Source organism: Phacochoerus africanus, chromosome 10 (assembly GCF_016906955.1).
Source record: "Phacochoerus africanus isolate WHEZ1 chromosome 10, ROS_Pafr_v1, whole genome shotgun sequence".
In the NCBI taxonomy this organism is placed as follows: domain Eukaryota; kingdom Metazoa; phylum Chordata; class Mammalia; order Artiodactyla; family Suidae; genus Phacochoerus; species Phacochoerus africanus.
In genome coordinates this window covers 80,628,939-80,646,629 of record NC_062553.1, presented here as the reverse complement: position 1 = coordinate 80,646,629, position 17,691 = coordinate 80,628,939, and the positions used below count along the sequence as shown (strand labels likewise).

General features: G+C 48.9%; 1 protein-coding gene across 1 annotated transcript in view; it reads left to right on the top strand.

Annotated features, from left to right (window-relative positions):
• ARHGAP10 (Rho GTPase activating protein 10) overlaps positions 1-12,142 on the top strand; it is a 370,863-nt gene extending 358,721 nt beyond the window's left edge. The window contains exons 21-23 of the mRNA XM_047799118.1: positions 46-198; positions 4,206-4,297; positions 11,437-12,142. Of these exons, the coding sequence (XP_047655074.1) occupies positions 46-198; positions 4,206-4,297; positions 11,437-11,525 (334 nt within the window). The 3' untranslated portion in view covers positions 11,526-12,142. The remainder of the gene's footprint in view (positions 1-45; positions 199-4,205; positions 4,298-11,436) is intronic.
• Positions 12,143-17,691: the final 5,549 nt, after the last annotated feature.

Below are 17,691 nucleotides of genomic sequence, written 5' to 3'. Positions count from 1 at the left end.
TAGCCTTTATACTATTAATCCTATTCTTCAACCTTCCACTCTCAGCCCAAGCCAGGCCCGGCCATCCACGGTCCAGTGGCTTAACCCTCAGTCTCCAACCACGCCGAGCTGCAACCCAGCTCTGACACCGCCTTCACCCAAGCTGTCGCCTTTCCCACTCTCTCTTCCTGCCACCATAGTGGACAAGCCACCAGAAAGGTACGTGATTTGGAGTATGATGTAGCATCTGGGGGAGGCACATAGAGGGGCTTGATCATCTTGAGCCAGGTTCTCGTATTCCCCCATGGAAGAAGCTTCCAGCCTCGTGGACTTCGTGACAAGACGTACAACCTTGTCTTAGACTGCCTCAGTTCAAGAGCAAGTACGTTCTTAGGAGAAATTTGTCTTATGTAAGACCTGCTTGAATCTGCTCTGTGTTTTTAGTGTTGGCTGTGCATCCCTGAAAACTACATATTTTGGAAGGACTTCTTATACATGAGCAGAAAGCATGTGCTTTGTCTTGTTTTTTTTTTTTTTCCCCCTCCAAATTAATTATTTAATTTATTTATTTTTGCCTTTTGTCTTTTTAGGGCCACACCCATGGCATATGGAGCTTCCCCAGCTAGGGGTTGAATTGGAGCTAGCTGCCAGCCTACACCGTAGCCACAGCAATGCTAGATCTGAGCCACCTCTGCAACCTACACCACAGCTCATGGCAATGCTGGATCTTTAACCCTCTGAGTGAGGCCAGGGATTGAACCTGCAACCTCATGGCTCCTAGTTGGATTCGTTTCCACAGCACCACAATGGGAGATCCCCTGATAATTTTATTAATTATCCTGCACATTTATTTTCTTCCTTGAAATCTTCTTCAGTATTTAGTTAATGCTTCCATTTGAGATAGCCCAAAGTTAGAGTCATGTTAATAGCTACTAGTATGCTAAAGACAAAACAATTGGAAGAGAAAAATAACCACCTTTTTGCATTGCATAGATAGGAAACAAAATACTTGAAATGATTCTAAGTTTATTTAACGTAGTCCTCAACTTAATGTTCATCCTTGAAATATTTTTTTGTTTGCCAGCAGATACTAATAGTAATTTTACTATGAGATTTTATCATATGTTTTTTGATAAGGCTTCTTTGATAACAAATTAGATTCACTTTTATGCATAATCCACTAAAAGTGTATGATCTGACACTTTTAGGAAAACTAATACTTTTTTTTTTTTTTTTGTCTTCATAGGGCTGCACCTGCGGCACATGAAAGTTCCCAGACTAGGGGTCAAATCAGAACTGCAGCCACTGGCCTACACCACAGCCACAGCAACGTGAGATACAAGCCGCATCTGCGACCTACACCACACCTCAGGGTAACGCTGGATCCTTCACCCACTGAGCGAGGCCAGGGATCAAACCTGTGTCTTCATGAATACTACTCGGGCTCATTAACTGCTGAGCCATGATGGGAACCCCGGACAACTAATACATTTTCAAATTAAAATTTTAGTTCCTGTAAAACAGTGGTCTACTAAGTGTGGAAAACCATGTGGATTTTACATAATTGTGATAGAGGATTAGTGATGGGCTAAATGGTTGTTGTCTTTTGTCCTTGGGAGGGTGATAAACTTATTCTTTTTTTTTTTTTTGTCTTTTTGCCTTTTTTCTAGTGCTGCTCCTGAGGCATATGGAGGTTCCCAGGCTAGGGGTCAAATCGGAGCTGTAGCCACCGGCCTACGCCAGAGCCACAGCAACTCAGGATCCGAGCTGCGTCTGCAACCTACACCACAGCTCATGGCAATGCCGGATCCTTAACCCACTGAGCAAGGCCAAGGATCGAACCCGCAACCTCATGGTTCCTAGTCGGATTCGTTAACCACTGCGCCACGATGGGAGCTCCGAGGGTGATCAACTTCTAATGAAGCATGGCTCTTGGTTAGATAATCACCTACGCTGGTGATAGGTACACATTTAATATGAGAGATAGTAGAGGAATTCGATAACAGGATAATTAGGGATAATAATTAAAAATTATTTTGCTATGAGGAGATCAGTGTGTTGTTGCCGTGTTTTTCTGTTCGTTTTTTTAACTACTGCCGGGAACTATTATGGTAGTCAGTTAACCTAACATGGTGGTTGTAGTTGTGGTGGTTTTAGCCTCAACTGAAAAAATAGCGCATCATTTGATCCCATAACAACCACAACTACCCCCATCACTTCAGACAGATCCATAGCAGTGCTTTATGTGGTGGCCGTTAAGTTCATTTGTTGTATTGGTTTGGTGACGGTTGTTAAGTTCATTGAAAGTAATGGTGGTCATAGCTTGAATAGTAGAAATTATTGTAGTGCCTTTATGGTAGCGAGTTACATAGAATATATGATGCTTTTAGATTAAGCTAAAATTGTAATGGTTGCCTCCTGGGTTGTTGGTTCATTAGAAGCAGTGGTAGTGACGATAGCTGTCTACTTTGTCAACCTGGATGTTAGTTTATTATCATGTCACTTAACTAGGATTAGTGGTAAGCTTGGGGCAGAGTGAATGCATGATATTGACATAGCTATCTTGTAAGAGAAATACATTTAAGTGAATAAGTAGCAGTGGTTAATGTGGTTGCAAATGATAAGTTTACTTCAAGTACTCGCTATAGAGAGATAAAGTAGGAGTGGCAGTGGCTGTTCTCCTAGTAGGATAGTGCTGGTTGTAAATTCAGCTGAAACATTGGTTTCCATTGCAGATGTCGCCTCAGTTGACATTGTTAAAGCCACGGGGTTATAGATTCTTTTTTTGTATTTTTGCTATTTTCTTGGGCTGCTCCCGTGGCATGTGGAGGTTCCTATGCTAGGGGTCTAATCGGAGCTATGGCCGTTGGCCTATACCACAGCCACAGCAACTCAGGATCCGAGCTGCGTCTGCAACCTACACCACAGCTCATAGCAACGCCAGATCCTTAACCCACTGAGCAAGGCCAGGAATCGAACCCACAACCTCATGGTTCCTAGTCAGGTTCGTTAACCACTGAGCCACGATGGGAACTCCTAGATTCATTTTTAGTGTCAGAAATCCTGTTGAAGTACTACTGTTATTTTCAGAGTAGATTCTGAAAAATTTTGAGTGTTTATGAATGAAGTTTTGGTTCTTGCTTTTGTATTGCTACATTTAGTGGTGTATGGAGATTCAGTTTAAATGGAAATGACTCTTTTGCTTGTAGGCTCAGGTGGGAGGTTTGGGTTCAGTTCAAGGACAGCTGGTGCTGTAGTGGAGGGTTTAGTAAAAGTGGAAGTTGGAGTTATTACATATGTAGTTTCAGCTGAAGTGGCAGTGGTTACCTCTAAGTGTCGTAGGTTCAGTAGAAACTGTCGTGGTTCCAGATTCAGATATGTTTTGTTTTAAAGGAAGGTAAATGGGATAATGAAAAGAGTAATTAACACAACCATTTAATGGGCCAGTGATCAGAGGCCAGAGGTGCTGGCTTTTGCAAGCCCTTCTTCCGGGGCAGCAGGCTGAGGCTCTTCTCCCCATCAGTGGCTTCCCCTGCTCCAGTGGGGGGACGAGTGAGTTCGGACGCTTCCTTCTCAGTGTGCAGCTCGGTTTCCATCCTGCTCCACTGTGTCCTTTTCCCACAAGGAAACCCAGGACATTTTGACAAGCGGTGAGAAGCTGAGCCTTCTGTGCCTTTTGGGAGCAAGAGTGAGGGAGTCAAATAAAGAAGACCCAGCTGGGAACAGCAAGTCTCTTTCAGGATGGCGAGGAGGCAGACAGTCATTGTAGACAATTGGTGTCCATAGTGCACAGCTGAAGCCACTTAGTGTCTGTGTCCTCTGCCCTTCACCACCTCGCCTCCTGTCTCAAGTCACCGGTGCCTTTCTGTAATAGATTAAGATGAAATGCTTCAGACATAAACATGCACTGTGGTCCTAATAACCCTGAACGACAGGAGAGGTCATCCCGCTGAGGAAGGAGAAGAGAATTAGGTAAAGAGGTTCGAGGAAAGCTTCTCAGAGAGGCTCCCCAAAGAGAGGGTGGAATTTGAAACCCATCATTTACTTGACAATCAAGGGCTGAGGTTTTGCCGGATGTTTGCTTCTCTGATGATTTCTTTTGTGGAAGGGGTTGCCCTGCGGGTGACATTAAATGAGATTTGGGAAAGTGCACGTGGGGGGGGGGGGCGGTTTCTGGCTCCCGGTCTCTCACGTTTCAATGTGTGTCTCCTGCGTTCCCTTTGCAGCGTCATCAACCGGAAGGCGCGCGCGGTGTACCCCTGTGAAGCAGAACACAGCTCGGAGTTATCTTTCGAAATAGGAGCAATCTTTGAGGATGGTAAGTGTTAGCAGGAGCTTCGTGGTGGGATGTCTTCTTTCAGCCCAGAGGGTCTCCCCATGAGAGCCAGCAGGTGGCCCCTGGTGGTGGGCTTGTCAGAGCATGAGTCTATCCCTTGATGCTGCGGATGGGTGAGAGGGGACCCACGTGGCTCCCGGGAACCAAACGCCAGGGGGCTATAGAAGCCCATTTCCGTTTTAATCTTGGTAATTCTCCAGCCCTCTCAATTCTTGAGGGTCTTCGTTCAGGACATCTTTCTCCTGCTCTAAAGAAGCCAGTGCCACTTGGAGTTAAGAAATATTTCTGACTTGCATCTTCTGTTTTCTTCCCCTGGAGTCCCCAACCCAGCCTCCTAAATGCTTCAGGTTCACCGGCTCTGAGTTACAGGAGAGTAGTATTGTCGACGAATTGTGGTTTATGGTTCCCTTACCCTTCCTATGCCTTACATGATGTTTGCTCATTTGAATAGTATATGACTCTCCTGATACAGCTATTGACTTGGCATTTTGAAACCAGGGTAGAGATTTTGAGTGTTTAATATTCACACATAAGCGTTTAGGAGCTGTGCCCAGCTCTGAATCTCACAAATTCTTCCTGTGGTTCGGTGTCTATCTCTCCCCCCACCCCTTTTCTTCCTTCCCAATCCCGCTCATTATGAAATTCATTGGTTGCTATGGAAACAGTGAGGTTGCGTGTGGGTGGAGCTGCCCAAAAGAGTTCTGGGGAAGCAGTGAGAACCTGAGATGCTTGCAATGGAATGGTTGATTAGCCAGAATGTTTGGAAGCTATGGGGTAGATTAACACAGAGCCTGGCGGGAAATTGTCAGTGACGCAGCGTTTGCTGATGATTGTTTTTCAGAAAGCAGGTTGCCTCATTTAGAATAGATTTCTATATCTGTGTGATACGTACTCATGAGAGCCAGCGACTCCGGATAGTGTCAGAAAACAAACAACTAAAAACCCCACATATGACAGAATTATACTTTATGGAGGGATTTTGTTCTTCGAGTAGAGGGAAGATGACTCCTTTGTCGCCATAATATCCATGAATGCAGTGCTGCCAGGAGAGTGGGACAAATGAGCTGCCCTGCTTCAGGCCTGGCACGTGTTGACTTTCCATATGGCAGAAGGGGAAGCTGAGAGCAGTGGAGCCCACCCTCTGAGGGATGCTGAGGGATTTTGATGCTGTGTGGTTAGATGCATTTGGGAGCCTCTGAAACCCCTGATGCCAAATTGTTCCTGAGATACTGTCCTTGGTGGAAGGTGTATCTGTTGGGATGCTTTGGGCTGCAAGTAACAAAAACTGATAGTACTGGTTTAAAGGTCACAGAAAATGGAAGACCCTTAAGCAGGATTTCGTCTTTTCTTTTCTTTTTTTTTTGGTCTCTTTAGGGCTGCACCCACGGTATAGGGAGGTTCCCAGGCTAGAGGTCCAATCGGAGCTGTGGCTGCCGGCCTACACCACAGCCACAGCCACGCCAGATCCAAGCTGCGTCTGTGATATACACCACAGCTCATGGCAACACCAGACACTTAACCCACTGAGCGAGGCCAGGGATCGAACCTGCAACCTCATGGTTCCTAGTCAGATTTGTTAACCACTGAGCCATGACGGGAACTCCAGGATTTCGTCTTTTCTGTACGTTGGCACCTTCATCTTCCGTGCATTGTTGATCTCTTAGCAGAGACTTTAGAACTAGTTAGGAGTATTTGCTCCCTCAGAACACATCTAATGACCCCTCCTCGAATGGCTGCAGGTCCTCTCTTCTGATGACCGATGCATGCCAGAACTCAGCGCCCCCAGCCTCAGCTCCTGTTGCTCCAGGGGGCCGTTGTTTATAATTTCAGCCCCCGGAGTGTTGCCAGGAACACTTCCTTCCTGCACACGCAGTATGTAGCCCCACCCCCTCGAAATGCCCAAGACATTTTTCCTGTGTTCACTTGTCCATTTGGAATCTTCCACCTCTCATCCATGCTCTTGCTTTGCAAGCTCCCTGTTCCCTCGTGTGGTGCAGGCAACAAAGGAAATTGGCGTCAGGCATTCAGGGACCATTGGAGAAGACAAAATCCAGGTCCCAGTGGCCCCTGGGCCATGATGTCAGTAGTTACATAGTTGCAAATATATATAAGAATAGGAAATCCTAACCCATAGTGTGGAAGGGAAAGGGATCTTTAGTAATCACCTTGCTCAGTAACTGTTTGTTACTTTTTGGGCTTACTGTGTGAGCCTGGAATTGAGTTTAAATTATGGGCAGAGGATTTGTTTCTGTAGTAGACTCTCATGCTTAGCGGTTGTTGTGCGGAAAGGCCTATCATACCCTCCGGGGGGCGCTGTGATCTTCTCTGGGACCAGGGGTCCTAAGAAATACATTACCCTGCTGACGGGTCAGCCCTGCTCTCTTTCCAGATAGGTGGCCCTTCAGCTGCTGGACGTACTGGGAGTGGTCTCCATCGCCAGGGCTGCCTGGCATTACGATTTTGGGACAGGAAGCCTGGCTGCCTTGCTTGCCAGATTTTGTTCGTTTTTAACCTGGAGACAGGCTCTGTCCGTTGTGTGGGGAGCAGGTGTGGCCCAGATTAATATTTAAAAGCTTCTGGTGATTCATTTTAAAGTCTCCATGTATATAACGGGTAATCCTTGGAAAATGGTTGGGCATTATCTTAGAAAAGTGACCCTGTATAAGCCCTGCAACCTAGCAGTTGTGTTCCTACATATATTCTTAACATGAGGGAATTTAGAAAAACACATGAATTAAAAAAATTAAGTGCCAGAAGACTATATAATGTGATTCTGGTTAGCCTCAAAAATAAACAAAATAGGAGTTCCCTTCATGGTTCGGTGGTTAAACGAGCCTGACTAGGATCCATGAGGATGCGGGTTCGATCCCTGGCCTCACTCAGTGAGTTAAGGATCCAGCATTGCCGTGAGCTGTGGTGTAGGTGGCAGACACAGCATGAATCCTGTGTTGCTGTAGCTGTGGTATAGACCAGATTCAGCCCCTAGCCTGGGAACGTCTATATGCTGCAGGTGTGGCCCTAAAAATAAATAAATAAAACAAAAATAAACATAATAAATAGTATATTATTAGGGACATATACATATGTGATGAAACTGCATTTTAACGATCACTGACTGTGGTCAGAGGGTGAGAGACACAGCCTTGAAGCTGCTGATCACCTTGGAGCAGAGAGGGTGTGAGGCATGGGGACAGTACAGGAACAAGCCCAGGATGGAGGCCTCCACGTGGGCCAGGCTACATCTTTTTTTTTTTTTTTTTTGTCTTTTTTGCCATTTCTTGGGCCGCTCCCGTGGCATATGGAGGTTCCCAGGCTAGGGGTCGAATCGGAGCTGTAGCCACCGGCCTACGCCAGAGCCACAGCAATGCGGGATCCGAGCCGCATCTGCAACCTACACCACAGCTCACGGCAACGCCAGATCCTTAACCCACTGAGCAAGGGCAGGGACCAAACCCGCAACCTCATGGTTCCTAGTCGGATTCATTAACCACTGCGCCACGACGGGAACTCCCAGGCTGCATCTTGAGTGTGGTTTCCTGTTAGTTGTTGTCATGTGATGATCTAGATATTTGTCATTAGTAATGTTTCTAGGAGACCAGATTCTGTTCTGGAAGAAGCTTCTCACAAATTACCCTTATTACTAGCCCCATGTCCTTGTTAGGGGGTGATAAACCGGGAGGACTTGGAGAAACTGCCATGAGATACCACCTTACACCTATTAGGAGGGCTCTGGTCAAAAACAGAGAAAGTAGCAAGTGTTGGCAAGGATGTGGAGCAGTTGGAACCTTTGCACAAGGCTGCTGAGAATGTAAAATGGTGCAGCTGTCGTGGAAGACAAGGCGGCCGGGTCTCAAAAATGAATCGTGGAATTACCGTATAGGTCCAATAATTCCTTTTCTGAATATGTACCTCCAAAGAGTGGAAAACAGGGACTCAAACAGATATTTGTACATCCGTGTGCATAGATAGCTCTGTTATTCACAATAGCCCCAAAGTAGAAACAACCCAAATGTCCATTGGCAGATGAGTGGCTGAACAAAACATGGTCTATACCTGAAATAGTGTATTCAGCCATAAAAGGATGAGGTTCTCACCCATTCATTCACCCTGGATGAATCTTGAAGACATTATGCTAAGTGAAATAACCCAGTCACTAAAGGAGAAATATTGTACGATTTTACTGATATGACTTATCTATAATAGGCACACTCCCAGAGACAGAACACGGAATAAAGGTTACCAGGAGCTTGGGGAGGGGGAATAGGAGGTTAGCGTTTTAGTGGATACAGAGTTTCAGTTTGGGAAGATGGAAGTCTTCTGGAGGTGGACAGTGATGATGGTTATACAACAGTGTCAACGACCTTGATGCCACTGAGCTGTACACTTAGAAATGGCTAAAATGGTTAATGGTATGTTATATATATTTTACCACAAATTTAGAAAAACCATGGAGTCTTCTAGTGGCCGCAGCAGGTTAAAGATCTGGTGGTGTCACTGCCATAGCTTGGGTTCAATCCCTGGCCCAGGCAACTTCTGCAAGCTATGGGCACATCCAAAACAAAGAAACAAGCAAACAAAAACCATGATAGCAGGAAGCCTTGTTGTAACCATCGTTAACACACTCATCAGGTTCTGAGGATGAGACTTGCCCGGAGCCACACAGCTCGGCAGTGGCAGGATAGGGTCTGTGGCATGGTGGTAACTGTCCCACAGCCATCACTCCCCAGTGCCCACTAAGTCAGTGCTCTTCTGTTTGCCATGTGTCATGGGAGTCTTTACAAAAAAATTTTTTTTGGAAACGTCTTCTTAGGGCTGCACCTGCAGCATGTGGAGGTCCCCAGGCTAGGGGTCAAATCGGAGTTGTTGCCACTGGCCTACGCCACAGCCATAGCAATGCAGGATCCGAGCCATGTCTGCAACCTACACCACAGCTCACGGCAATGCTGGATCCTTAACGTGCTGAGCGAGGCCAGGGATTGAACCCATGTCCTCATGGATCCTAGTCAGATTAGTTTCTGCTGAGCCATTATGGGAACTCCTAAAAAATTTTTTATTGAAGTCTAGTTGATTTACAATGTTGTGTTAGTTTCAGGTGCACAGGGAAGTGACTCAGTTATTTATATATATATATATATACACACACACATATGTATGTGTGTGTATATATATTCTTTTTCAATATTCTCTTTCATTATAGGTTATTACAAGATCTTGAGTAGAGTTCCCCTGTGTGATACAGTAGGTCCCTGCCGATTATCTATTTTGTAGAGTAGTATTATAGTAGTAGTACTTTGCATGGAATAGTTTATTAATCCCAAACTCCTAATTTATCCCTCTGCCTTTTAATGAGTCTGTCTCTCGATGTGGGGCATGGAGCTACTGACCTGCCCTGTGCCTCCCCCCAACTGCTGCCACCCCAAGATGGAGGCTGGGTGGCAGCCCGATGTCAGGGAAGGAGGGGACATTGTCATTCCTTCCCAAGGTCACTCCTTCTTAGAGACTGAGGAGGGGACCTGCTCAGGCCTGCCGTGTTGCACGGCCCCTGGGCACCTCTCCCATGGAACCCAGACCCTCTCCCCAGTGGGGGTCGGCACTCTGGTGGCATTGCCAGTGGGGGATTAAGCGAGAGCCTTTGAAAATCCTTCTGTGAGGGGTGTAGAGAAAGGGATGCTGCCAGGTCATCAGGAGGGCGCATCTCTGGTTCATTTGTTTATTCACCCTTTTAGCGAATGATCCTAGTCCGGCACTGTGCTGGGGACATGAGATGTCTCATGTTAGCACCCAAACCAGGAAGCAGAGTCTGTGTGTGTGTGACATGCGCACACTCCCCCCCCCAACACACAGCATGTGGGTGCATATGTGGGGGCTGGGAGCTAGCCTGGAGCTTTGGGGTGGTGTCGGAGGAAGGGGATCCCTCCACTGGTGTCTGGAGGACGAGGAGGCCTTGTCCAGTCCCAAGTGGGGAGGAGGGCAGAGGACCAGCTGTGTAGAGGTCATACTGTGGTTGCTATGTGAGTCAGTTATAAACTCCATTTGCTAAGTTACAATCTGCATTGAAAAATAATAGAATCCAATGCATTTCATATAGAGAAGCATTGTTTTGAGATGTGTTTGTGTGTTAGGTGGCATGTGTGTCTGAGCTTATGGGTGTGTTTGATGCCAGCTGTATGTTTTCCGATGGGTTGTGGTTGTGGCTGCCTTGCCTCCCGAGCTGTCTGCTGCCCCCCCTTCCCACATTCCCCCCTCTTCTCCTGCGCACACGCCTGCTCCTGGTGGTGGCCGAGGCCTGAGCTGGGCTGGCCCACAGCTGGGGGTTATTAAATGCTTCCTGACCCTGGTGATGAGTGTTTGGACCTCATGCCCTTTGCTGTCCAGCCTCCGGCCATTCTCCTGATAGCCGACGTGGCTATTTATGGGACCTGCAAGGTGCGGGGAACTGTACCCAGGTGTAAGGCCGAGCCCTGCCCTCGGAGCTCCCTGTCCAGAGTGGCAGTCAGGCAGGTGTCCAGACGATGCCGGTGAGGCCTGATAAATGCCGAGAATGACCAAAGAAGACTCTCCAGAGGAGACGGGCCCTAGAGGTCTCTGAGAAGAATTCCCCAGTCAAGAAGGAAGGGCAAAGGCCTGTCAGTGGAAGGCCCGGCACCTGCAAAGGCCTAGTGGCTCAGGTGGGGATTTCTCTGGCTGGTTCAGCGCACTGACCTGGATGATATGCTTCTGGGCAGTGTGGGGGCAGCCAGGGAGGCGACAGGGCCAGGGGCCTGTGCACCAGACCCACCGTGGCTTGGGTTTGTTCCTAAAGACTGCATTTGATGCAGGGGAATGCCTCTGATGAACTGCATGTTCTGAGAAGTTTCAGAGCTCCTTCGTGCCTGTGGATGAGAAGCAGCCCAGCAGAACTTGGTGGACTGATTCGGAGGCTGTGATGCCCAGAGAGATGAAGGCTTGCAGGGGAGGGATACCTATAAATAACACTGGTTCTCTTGTTCGGACTTGTAACCAGACAGCCTGGGAACGGCCGCATTCAATATGGGTGGAGCCTCTGAGATGCTCAGGGTACGGTGAATTCCTAAGAAGCTGGGGGCATTTTGGTAACAAGGGGATTTTCTCTTCCTTTTCAGTGCAAACCTCGAGGGAACCTGGCTGGCTCGAAGGCACTTTGAATGGCAAGAGGGGTCTGATTCCACAGAATTACGTCAAGTTGCTGTAGCGCCGGCCCCTGGCGGCCCCACGCAGACCCTGGCCGTCAGGACCTGCCTGGGGTCCGGGAGCACTGTCTTCCTGGGGCAGAACCCACAGCCGCCTGCCAGGACAGACCAGGAGGACGGACAGATCACCGATTGGCACTCCAGGAGGGGGAGGGGGACTTACTGCTAGAGGTGGGGGGAGGGGGGCGCACGGCTCGGACCTGCGTAGGGTGGTGCTGCGGGAGGAGGGCATCTGGATGGACAGAAGAGACCTTTCACCTGTCAGGCCTTGGGACTTGGAACTTTTAATTATCTGGTTTACAGAGCAAGAAGGAGGGCAGTCCTGCCTCCCTGATCAGAAAGGCAATTGTGCTTTTCAGATGCGTCCTTGGCTCTGGAGGGGCCGCTGCGGGTGGGCGCGACTGCACTGGCCTAAACCCTGAGGGCGGCAGGCAGAGGCTCCTTACCTGGGGCTGGGGGTGGGGGGGAGGGGGTGCCCTGGGGACCCCACGCTCACTGGACTCTGGGCACCAGCGGATTCACAGCCGGCTTCTCCATGCTGCTCACAGTGCACGGTTAGCACACACTGCCTTTCTGCCCCAAGTTCTCTGTACATGAAATAAAATACGATTTACTCTTGGATTTGTGTCCTCACACGGGGAAAGGTGGTGGCATTCACTCCCTCTAACACTTTATGACTTGGCAGCTGGCGGATGGAGATGCCTGTCCTCTTGGCCTGGCGCTCACAGGTGGAACAGCTGAACCAGAAGCCTTGCTGCTTCCCAGCAGGGCGTGATTCTGGGGGGCAGCAGCCCCTTCCAGCGGCCCGAACCAGCCCTTGCCCCATGGCCTGCGTGAGCCCTACCCAGGCTGGGGCTGGGGCTCAACTTCAAGGTGCACAGCTCTTTCCCTGCCCCCACTCCCACCCACCTCTGCTTCCCAGGCCTTCAGGTCTCATCTGTCCATCTGAATTAGGCAGGACTTTGGGGCAGAGAGTCAGGTGTTGGGATGTCCCTGGAGCAGCCTCAGTCAGCCCCTGCACAGGAGGTGGGCCGAGGATGCTCAGGTCCCCTGGGATGCTTGCTTAATCTTCCCAGCCTCAGACTGGAGACACAGGCTGAACCAACCTCTCCGGCAAAGGGGCACTTCTCTGTCCCCTGATCTGAAGTCCCTGGGATGTGGAGCTCATTTTTACGGATTCCCTGGATAGTGAAACCAGCCTTGCTCCAGGGTCTGCTCTGGGGGCCCAGAGCGTCTCTCTTGACTACAGGAGGCTCCTCGGCTGTCAGAGTTCATCCCTCAGGTTGTCACAGGAAGGATGTGTCTGTCACCTCTTCCCCAGGTGAGATGATTCCAGAATGCTGGGTATCAGTTTGGAAGTGGCCTCCCCTGGACCATGTAAGGTGTCAAGTTCAGGTTCAGGGGTGTACCGGGGAATAGGCCCATTGAAAAGTAACCCTGTTCTACCTAAAATTAAGGACCATATCAGTACAACATAACGTAAAATGCTGAACTTGAGGCCCATGGGAGGGTACGGGGACTGCTCAGGAGCCCAGGGCCTGGGACAACGGCCAGCCCTGAGGCGGAGGCCTGGGTCCAGGCCTGTGTAGTGGGCCAGTCTGGCCAGGGGGTGGGGGCAGCATCATCCCCAGTGTCCTGTCTTCTGAGTTATCACTTCCTGTCCATGCCTGCTGCATAGAAAGGCAGAAGAGAAACTTGGTCTGGGGCAAACTTTCCCATTTTTGTGGGAAAATGCAAGCCTGTGGGCAGTTACAGTGAGTGGGCTCAGGGTAGCGCTGGGAGTGGTTTCCTGGCAGTGTTCTGAATTATTGCGTATCCAGGGGGCGGTAAAAAGCAGACCCACTGCAGCAGGACTTGGTTCCTCTGCTTGCCTGAGGAAGGCTTCCATCCTTCACAGCGAGGGGCACCCAACCTGCTGTTGGGAACGCCCAAAGTGTGTGTGTGACCATTTATGTGGTCAAGGAAATTGCTACCCAGTCTGGCTACCAGTGTGCTTTGGGGCAATTCAGTTGACTGTAGGATTCCGTTGCAGCTTCCTAAAAAGAAAGTGACACTCAGAGGTTTGGGGTTGAAGTGACCAAATCCAAGTAGCATGCTCAGGACACAGCCCGTGCTCACTTAGTGGGAACTTCTATTTGCTGTGCTGTTCCTACTATGCACATCACGTGCATCTTTGTTGTCTGGGCCACTGTCTGTGGGATGACAGTGCGGTGATAGTGAAGCCTCAGAGCAGCACTGGCTGCCAGGGCTCCTCTAGCCACAGCCCTGCAGACCCCTCCTGTGGTTGGTGCAGGAAGAACAGGGTAGTGTCTGAGGGGAGTCAGGGCTGGCTCCTCTGTGCACAGGAGCCATGTGGCCGCAGCCTGCCTGAGGTCCCCGGCCAGGGAGCTTCACTCTGGGCCTGGCCCATGGTACCCTTAGTAATGGGCTCAGGAGGTGGTGTTTTACACAGGCTGAACAGCTTCATGTCCCCAGAAAATAAGTGGGAGGTGGTCCTTTTTGTGTGTATTTTTGGTGCGTGGGTGTGGCCCATGCCCTGAGCATCTGCCGAAGGCTGCCTGAGCCAGGACCCTGCTTCCCTCAGGGCCCAGGGCCCTGAGCTCCCCTCATTCAGCACCAGCTATGGCTGCTTGGACCAGGTTTCAGCTTGTGTTCATCCAGAGGCACGCTGTGGGGGCAGGGGGACAGTTTGAGCAAAAGAGGGCATACAGATTTTGTTCTCTTCTTGCAGCAGGGCTAGCAGCCGATCGTGTTACCCAAGGGCTAGCCCTGGTGGTCTCTGTACCTGGAAAGGAGATGCCAGGCTAGAATAGAACCAAACAGCCTATGGCAACTGTGACCCCCCCTCCCTTTCTTTGTAGTAATAGAAGAATCTGTAGGTGGGAACCATTGTGGGGAGAAAACAATGGATTGTCTGTGCCAATGGTGGGCCTTTGACTTATTCTTTCCTTACAGGGACGAAGCCAGGAGAATTTAGCCTGTTTTATTGGAGGCTCTCAGAGCAGGGAGCTTTGTTCAGGTTCAACAAGTCATGTTCTTTTGGTTCTACCATTTTGCCTCTGAGGGCTGGTGGGGGATAGTGGCTGTGATGAGTTGAAGTGTGCACCCCCTTCCAAAAGTCCTATGTTGAAGCCGTAACCCCAGTACCTCAGAGTGTGACCTCATTTGGAAGTAGATCATTGCAGATGCAATCAGTGAAGGTGAGGTCAGTAAGCTTGGGCTCTAATCCAGTGGGACCGGTGTCCATATAAAAATGGGAAATTTGGACACTGAAACAAGCATAGAGGGAAGGCAGTGTGAAGAGACACGGGGAGAAGATGGCCAAGTACAAGCTGAGGAGAAAGGCCAGGAATAGATCCTTTCCTCACGGCCCTTGGAAGGAAACCACCATGAGGACCTCTTGATCTCAGAGATCTGGCTTCCCAAACTGGGGGACAATAACTTTCTGTTGATGTTAAGCCACCGCGTTTGTAGTACCTTATTACAACAGTTCTGGGAAACCAATACCGTGACTAAAAGTCCATGTTTTGAGTTAAAAGACAACGTATTTCGAAGTCCTAGTTGCACTCTTTTATACCTTGCTGACCTCAAACAGGTTCGCTTGACCTCGTTAAGCTTCAGTTTCCTTCTCTGAGCTGGAGAGAGTGGTACCAACCTCCGTGGGATGTTGTGACAAATGATGTTGCGTGCCTGGAAGGTACATGGCAAGCAAAATGGTTTCGTAGACAGGGAAGCTGGGAGGAGGTAGCCATAGGTACCATGGTAGGGGGAGGGTTAGTCTCTGCCCCCTTCTCATCCTCTGGCCACACCCCGTTTCCCTGCAGTGGACTTTCTCTAAGGCCACGCCTTGCTCGTTCCCTCTACCCTATGTTCTTCAGCCTTACGCTGCCTCCCCAAAGGCATGCCCTGCCTCTTTCATCTTGGCCTTGTCTTCATTCCCTGTTCACTTAAATGCTGGGCCCCTTCTCACTGGTTCTCCCCTCATGTCTCTCAAAGCCAGGCTTGGTGACGCCTTCCTCAGCCAGATGTTTTACATGACTTTTTGACTCTTCCCGAGTCACAGGACTTTCTTTCCTCTCTCCTCTGGGGGGAAGTTATTCCAGGAAGAGTGTCCTCAAACAGCTTTCCTGCGCCGAGCTCTGCACATGTCTTCTCAGATGCTGCTTGTCAGCACTCTTCTTCCTTGACTGGCTTGGGCAGTAATTTATTGCTAGCCCATCTGGGTAACCTGGCATGGTCTTCTAATGCTTTACTGTCTGGCTACAAGTATCTCAATCTGCTGGGAAGATGACCTTGGAGAATTCTTTCCTATCAGAAGATCAACTTGATGGAAGGCAGACTTTTGGTTTTTGCCCAACGAGAGACCTGCACTCTAGACTTGGGCAGTAAGTACGTGGGATTTGAAGCCACTCAGTACCATGTGTTAGTGTCTGGATTTTTCCTTTCTTTGAGGGTTTAGCAGCTGAGGAAACTGTAGGTGGAACAGCTCGTAAGTGGGCAGAGCACGATCCGACTCAGTTCAAGCCAGTTTTCAAAAGAACCATGATCCTCTCTGGACCATGTTGGCCCAGGGTATGAAGATCCAAAGAAATGGGTTTTTCAGACCACGGAAAACTTAGAAATCACTGTCTTGGCAACATAACGTCTATGAAAAAAAACAGCTAAAAGTAAGTCATGCATTGGTTGAATGACTCCAAATTTTACCCCTCCCTGGAGCCAGGCCCTTCTGTGGAGCCCTCCCATGCCAAGTCTAGACTTGACCTTGCAACTTGCTTTGGCCATTGGGATAGAAGCAAACTCGATGCAATCAGAATCTTGGCGAGTGCTATAGTTCTCCAGTCTTAAAGCAGTGCTTCTACCATGAAAACAGGGCCAGGCTAGCCTGCTGGAGGAAGAGAGGCTACATGGAACAAAACCTTCTCAGACCACCCAACCCAGCTGAGGTGTACGCCAGATGGCTGTCTCAGGGGCAGAGACTTAGTTCTTAGCTAAAGATTCTTAAACGTGCAGCTGGATCCTTTGGCCCTGAGAGCGCTTTTAGACATTCTTAAAAATATAGTCACCCTTGACCCCAAAACAAGCCTACTCTATTCAGGAAGGGCACCCACTTTAACCAACAGTGCACACTGGTGGGGCCCGCCAGCCTCGGCACTCGCAGCCCACGATGGCTTTTGTTTCAAGTTCAGGGCACTCTGTGACAAACTCTGCTCCCTAATAAGTCAGACTGTGTAAATTTTAGGATGTAAAATTACCTTCAGTGTGGAGTTCCCATCGTGGCCCAGTGGTTAACGAATCTTACTAGGAACCATGAGGTTGCGGGTTTGATCCCTGGCCTCACTCAGTGAGTTAAAGATCCAGCATTGCTGTGAGCTGTGGCTGCAGACGTGGCTCAGAGCCTGCAATATTGTGGCTGTGGTGTAGGCTGGTGGCTACAGCTCTGATTAGACCCCTAGCCTGGGAACCTCCATATGCCGTGGGTACGGCCCTAGAAAAGACAAAAAAAGACCCCCTCCCCCCAAAAAAAATTAACTTCAGTGTCAATGAATGTCTTACAAATTGCGTAAAGTTTTTTAAGTGGCTTTTTCCCTGTGCTGTGTTTCAGTGCTATGTTGTGTTCTAGAAATTTATCCATTGTGTTCAAGCAAAGCTGTGTTTAACTCTCAAAGAGTCTTCTAGTTTGATCCCTGGGTTAAAGGACACATTAAAAATGTGCATGAATTTCTCTTGTGGGGAAATGTTTTCTCGTTTTAAAATGAGCTAACTGCTTACTGCTCTTTTGTGGTATTGATGCATGAGATCAAGGAGAGCAGCCTGTAAAAAGTGTGAGATGCTTCACGACTGGCAGGGAACTGAGTTGATTGCCCACAAGGACCTGGGGTAAGAAGAAGACCCTACTTCATGGAAGAAGACCCGGGAATAAGATGGGGCATCTGGTCTACCCAGGTGAGTCTCAAAGTCTGTATAATGAACAAGCTTCCATGTGGTTGTAAAGATAAATGAGGCGATATACAAACAGTGTTCAACAGCTACACTGGTAGCAGCTACTGCTATAAAATTGTTATAGGATATTTCAGTGAACCACATATTAGCAGTAAGAGACAAAATAGCTAACCAGTCCCCAAAGAGGATAAAGGATATATGGCTAACACAAGGCTTTCTAACATGGAG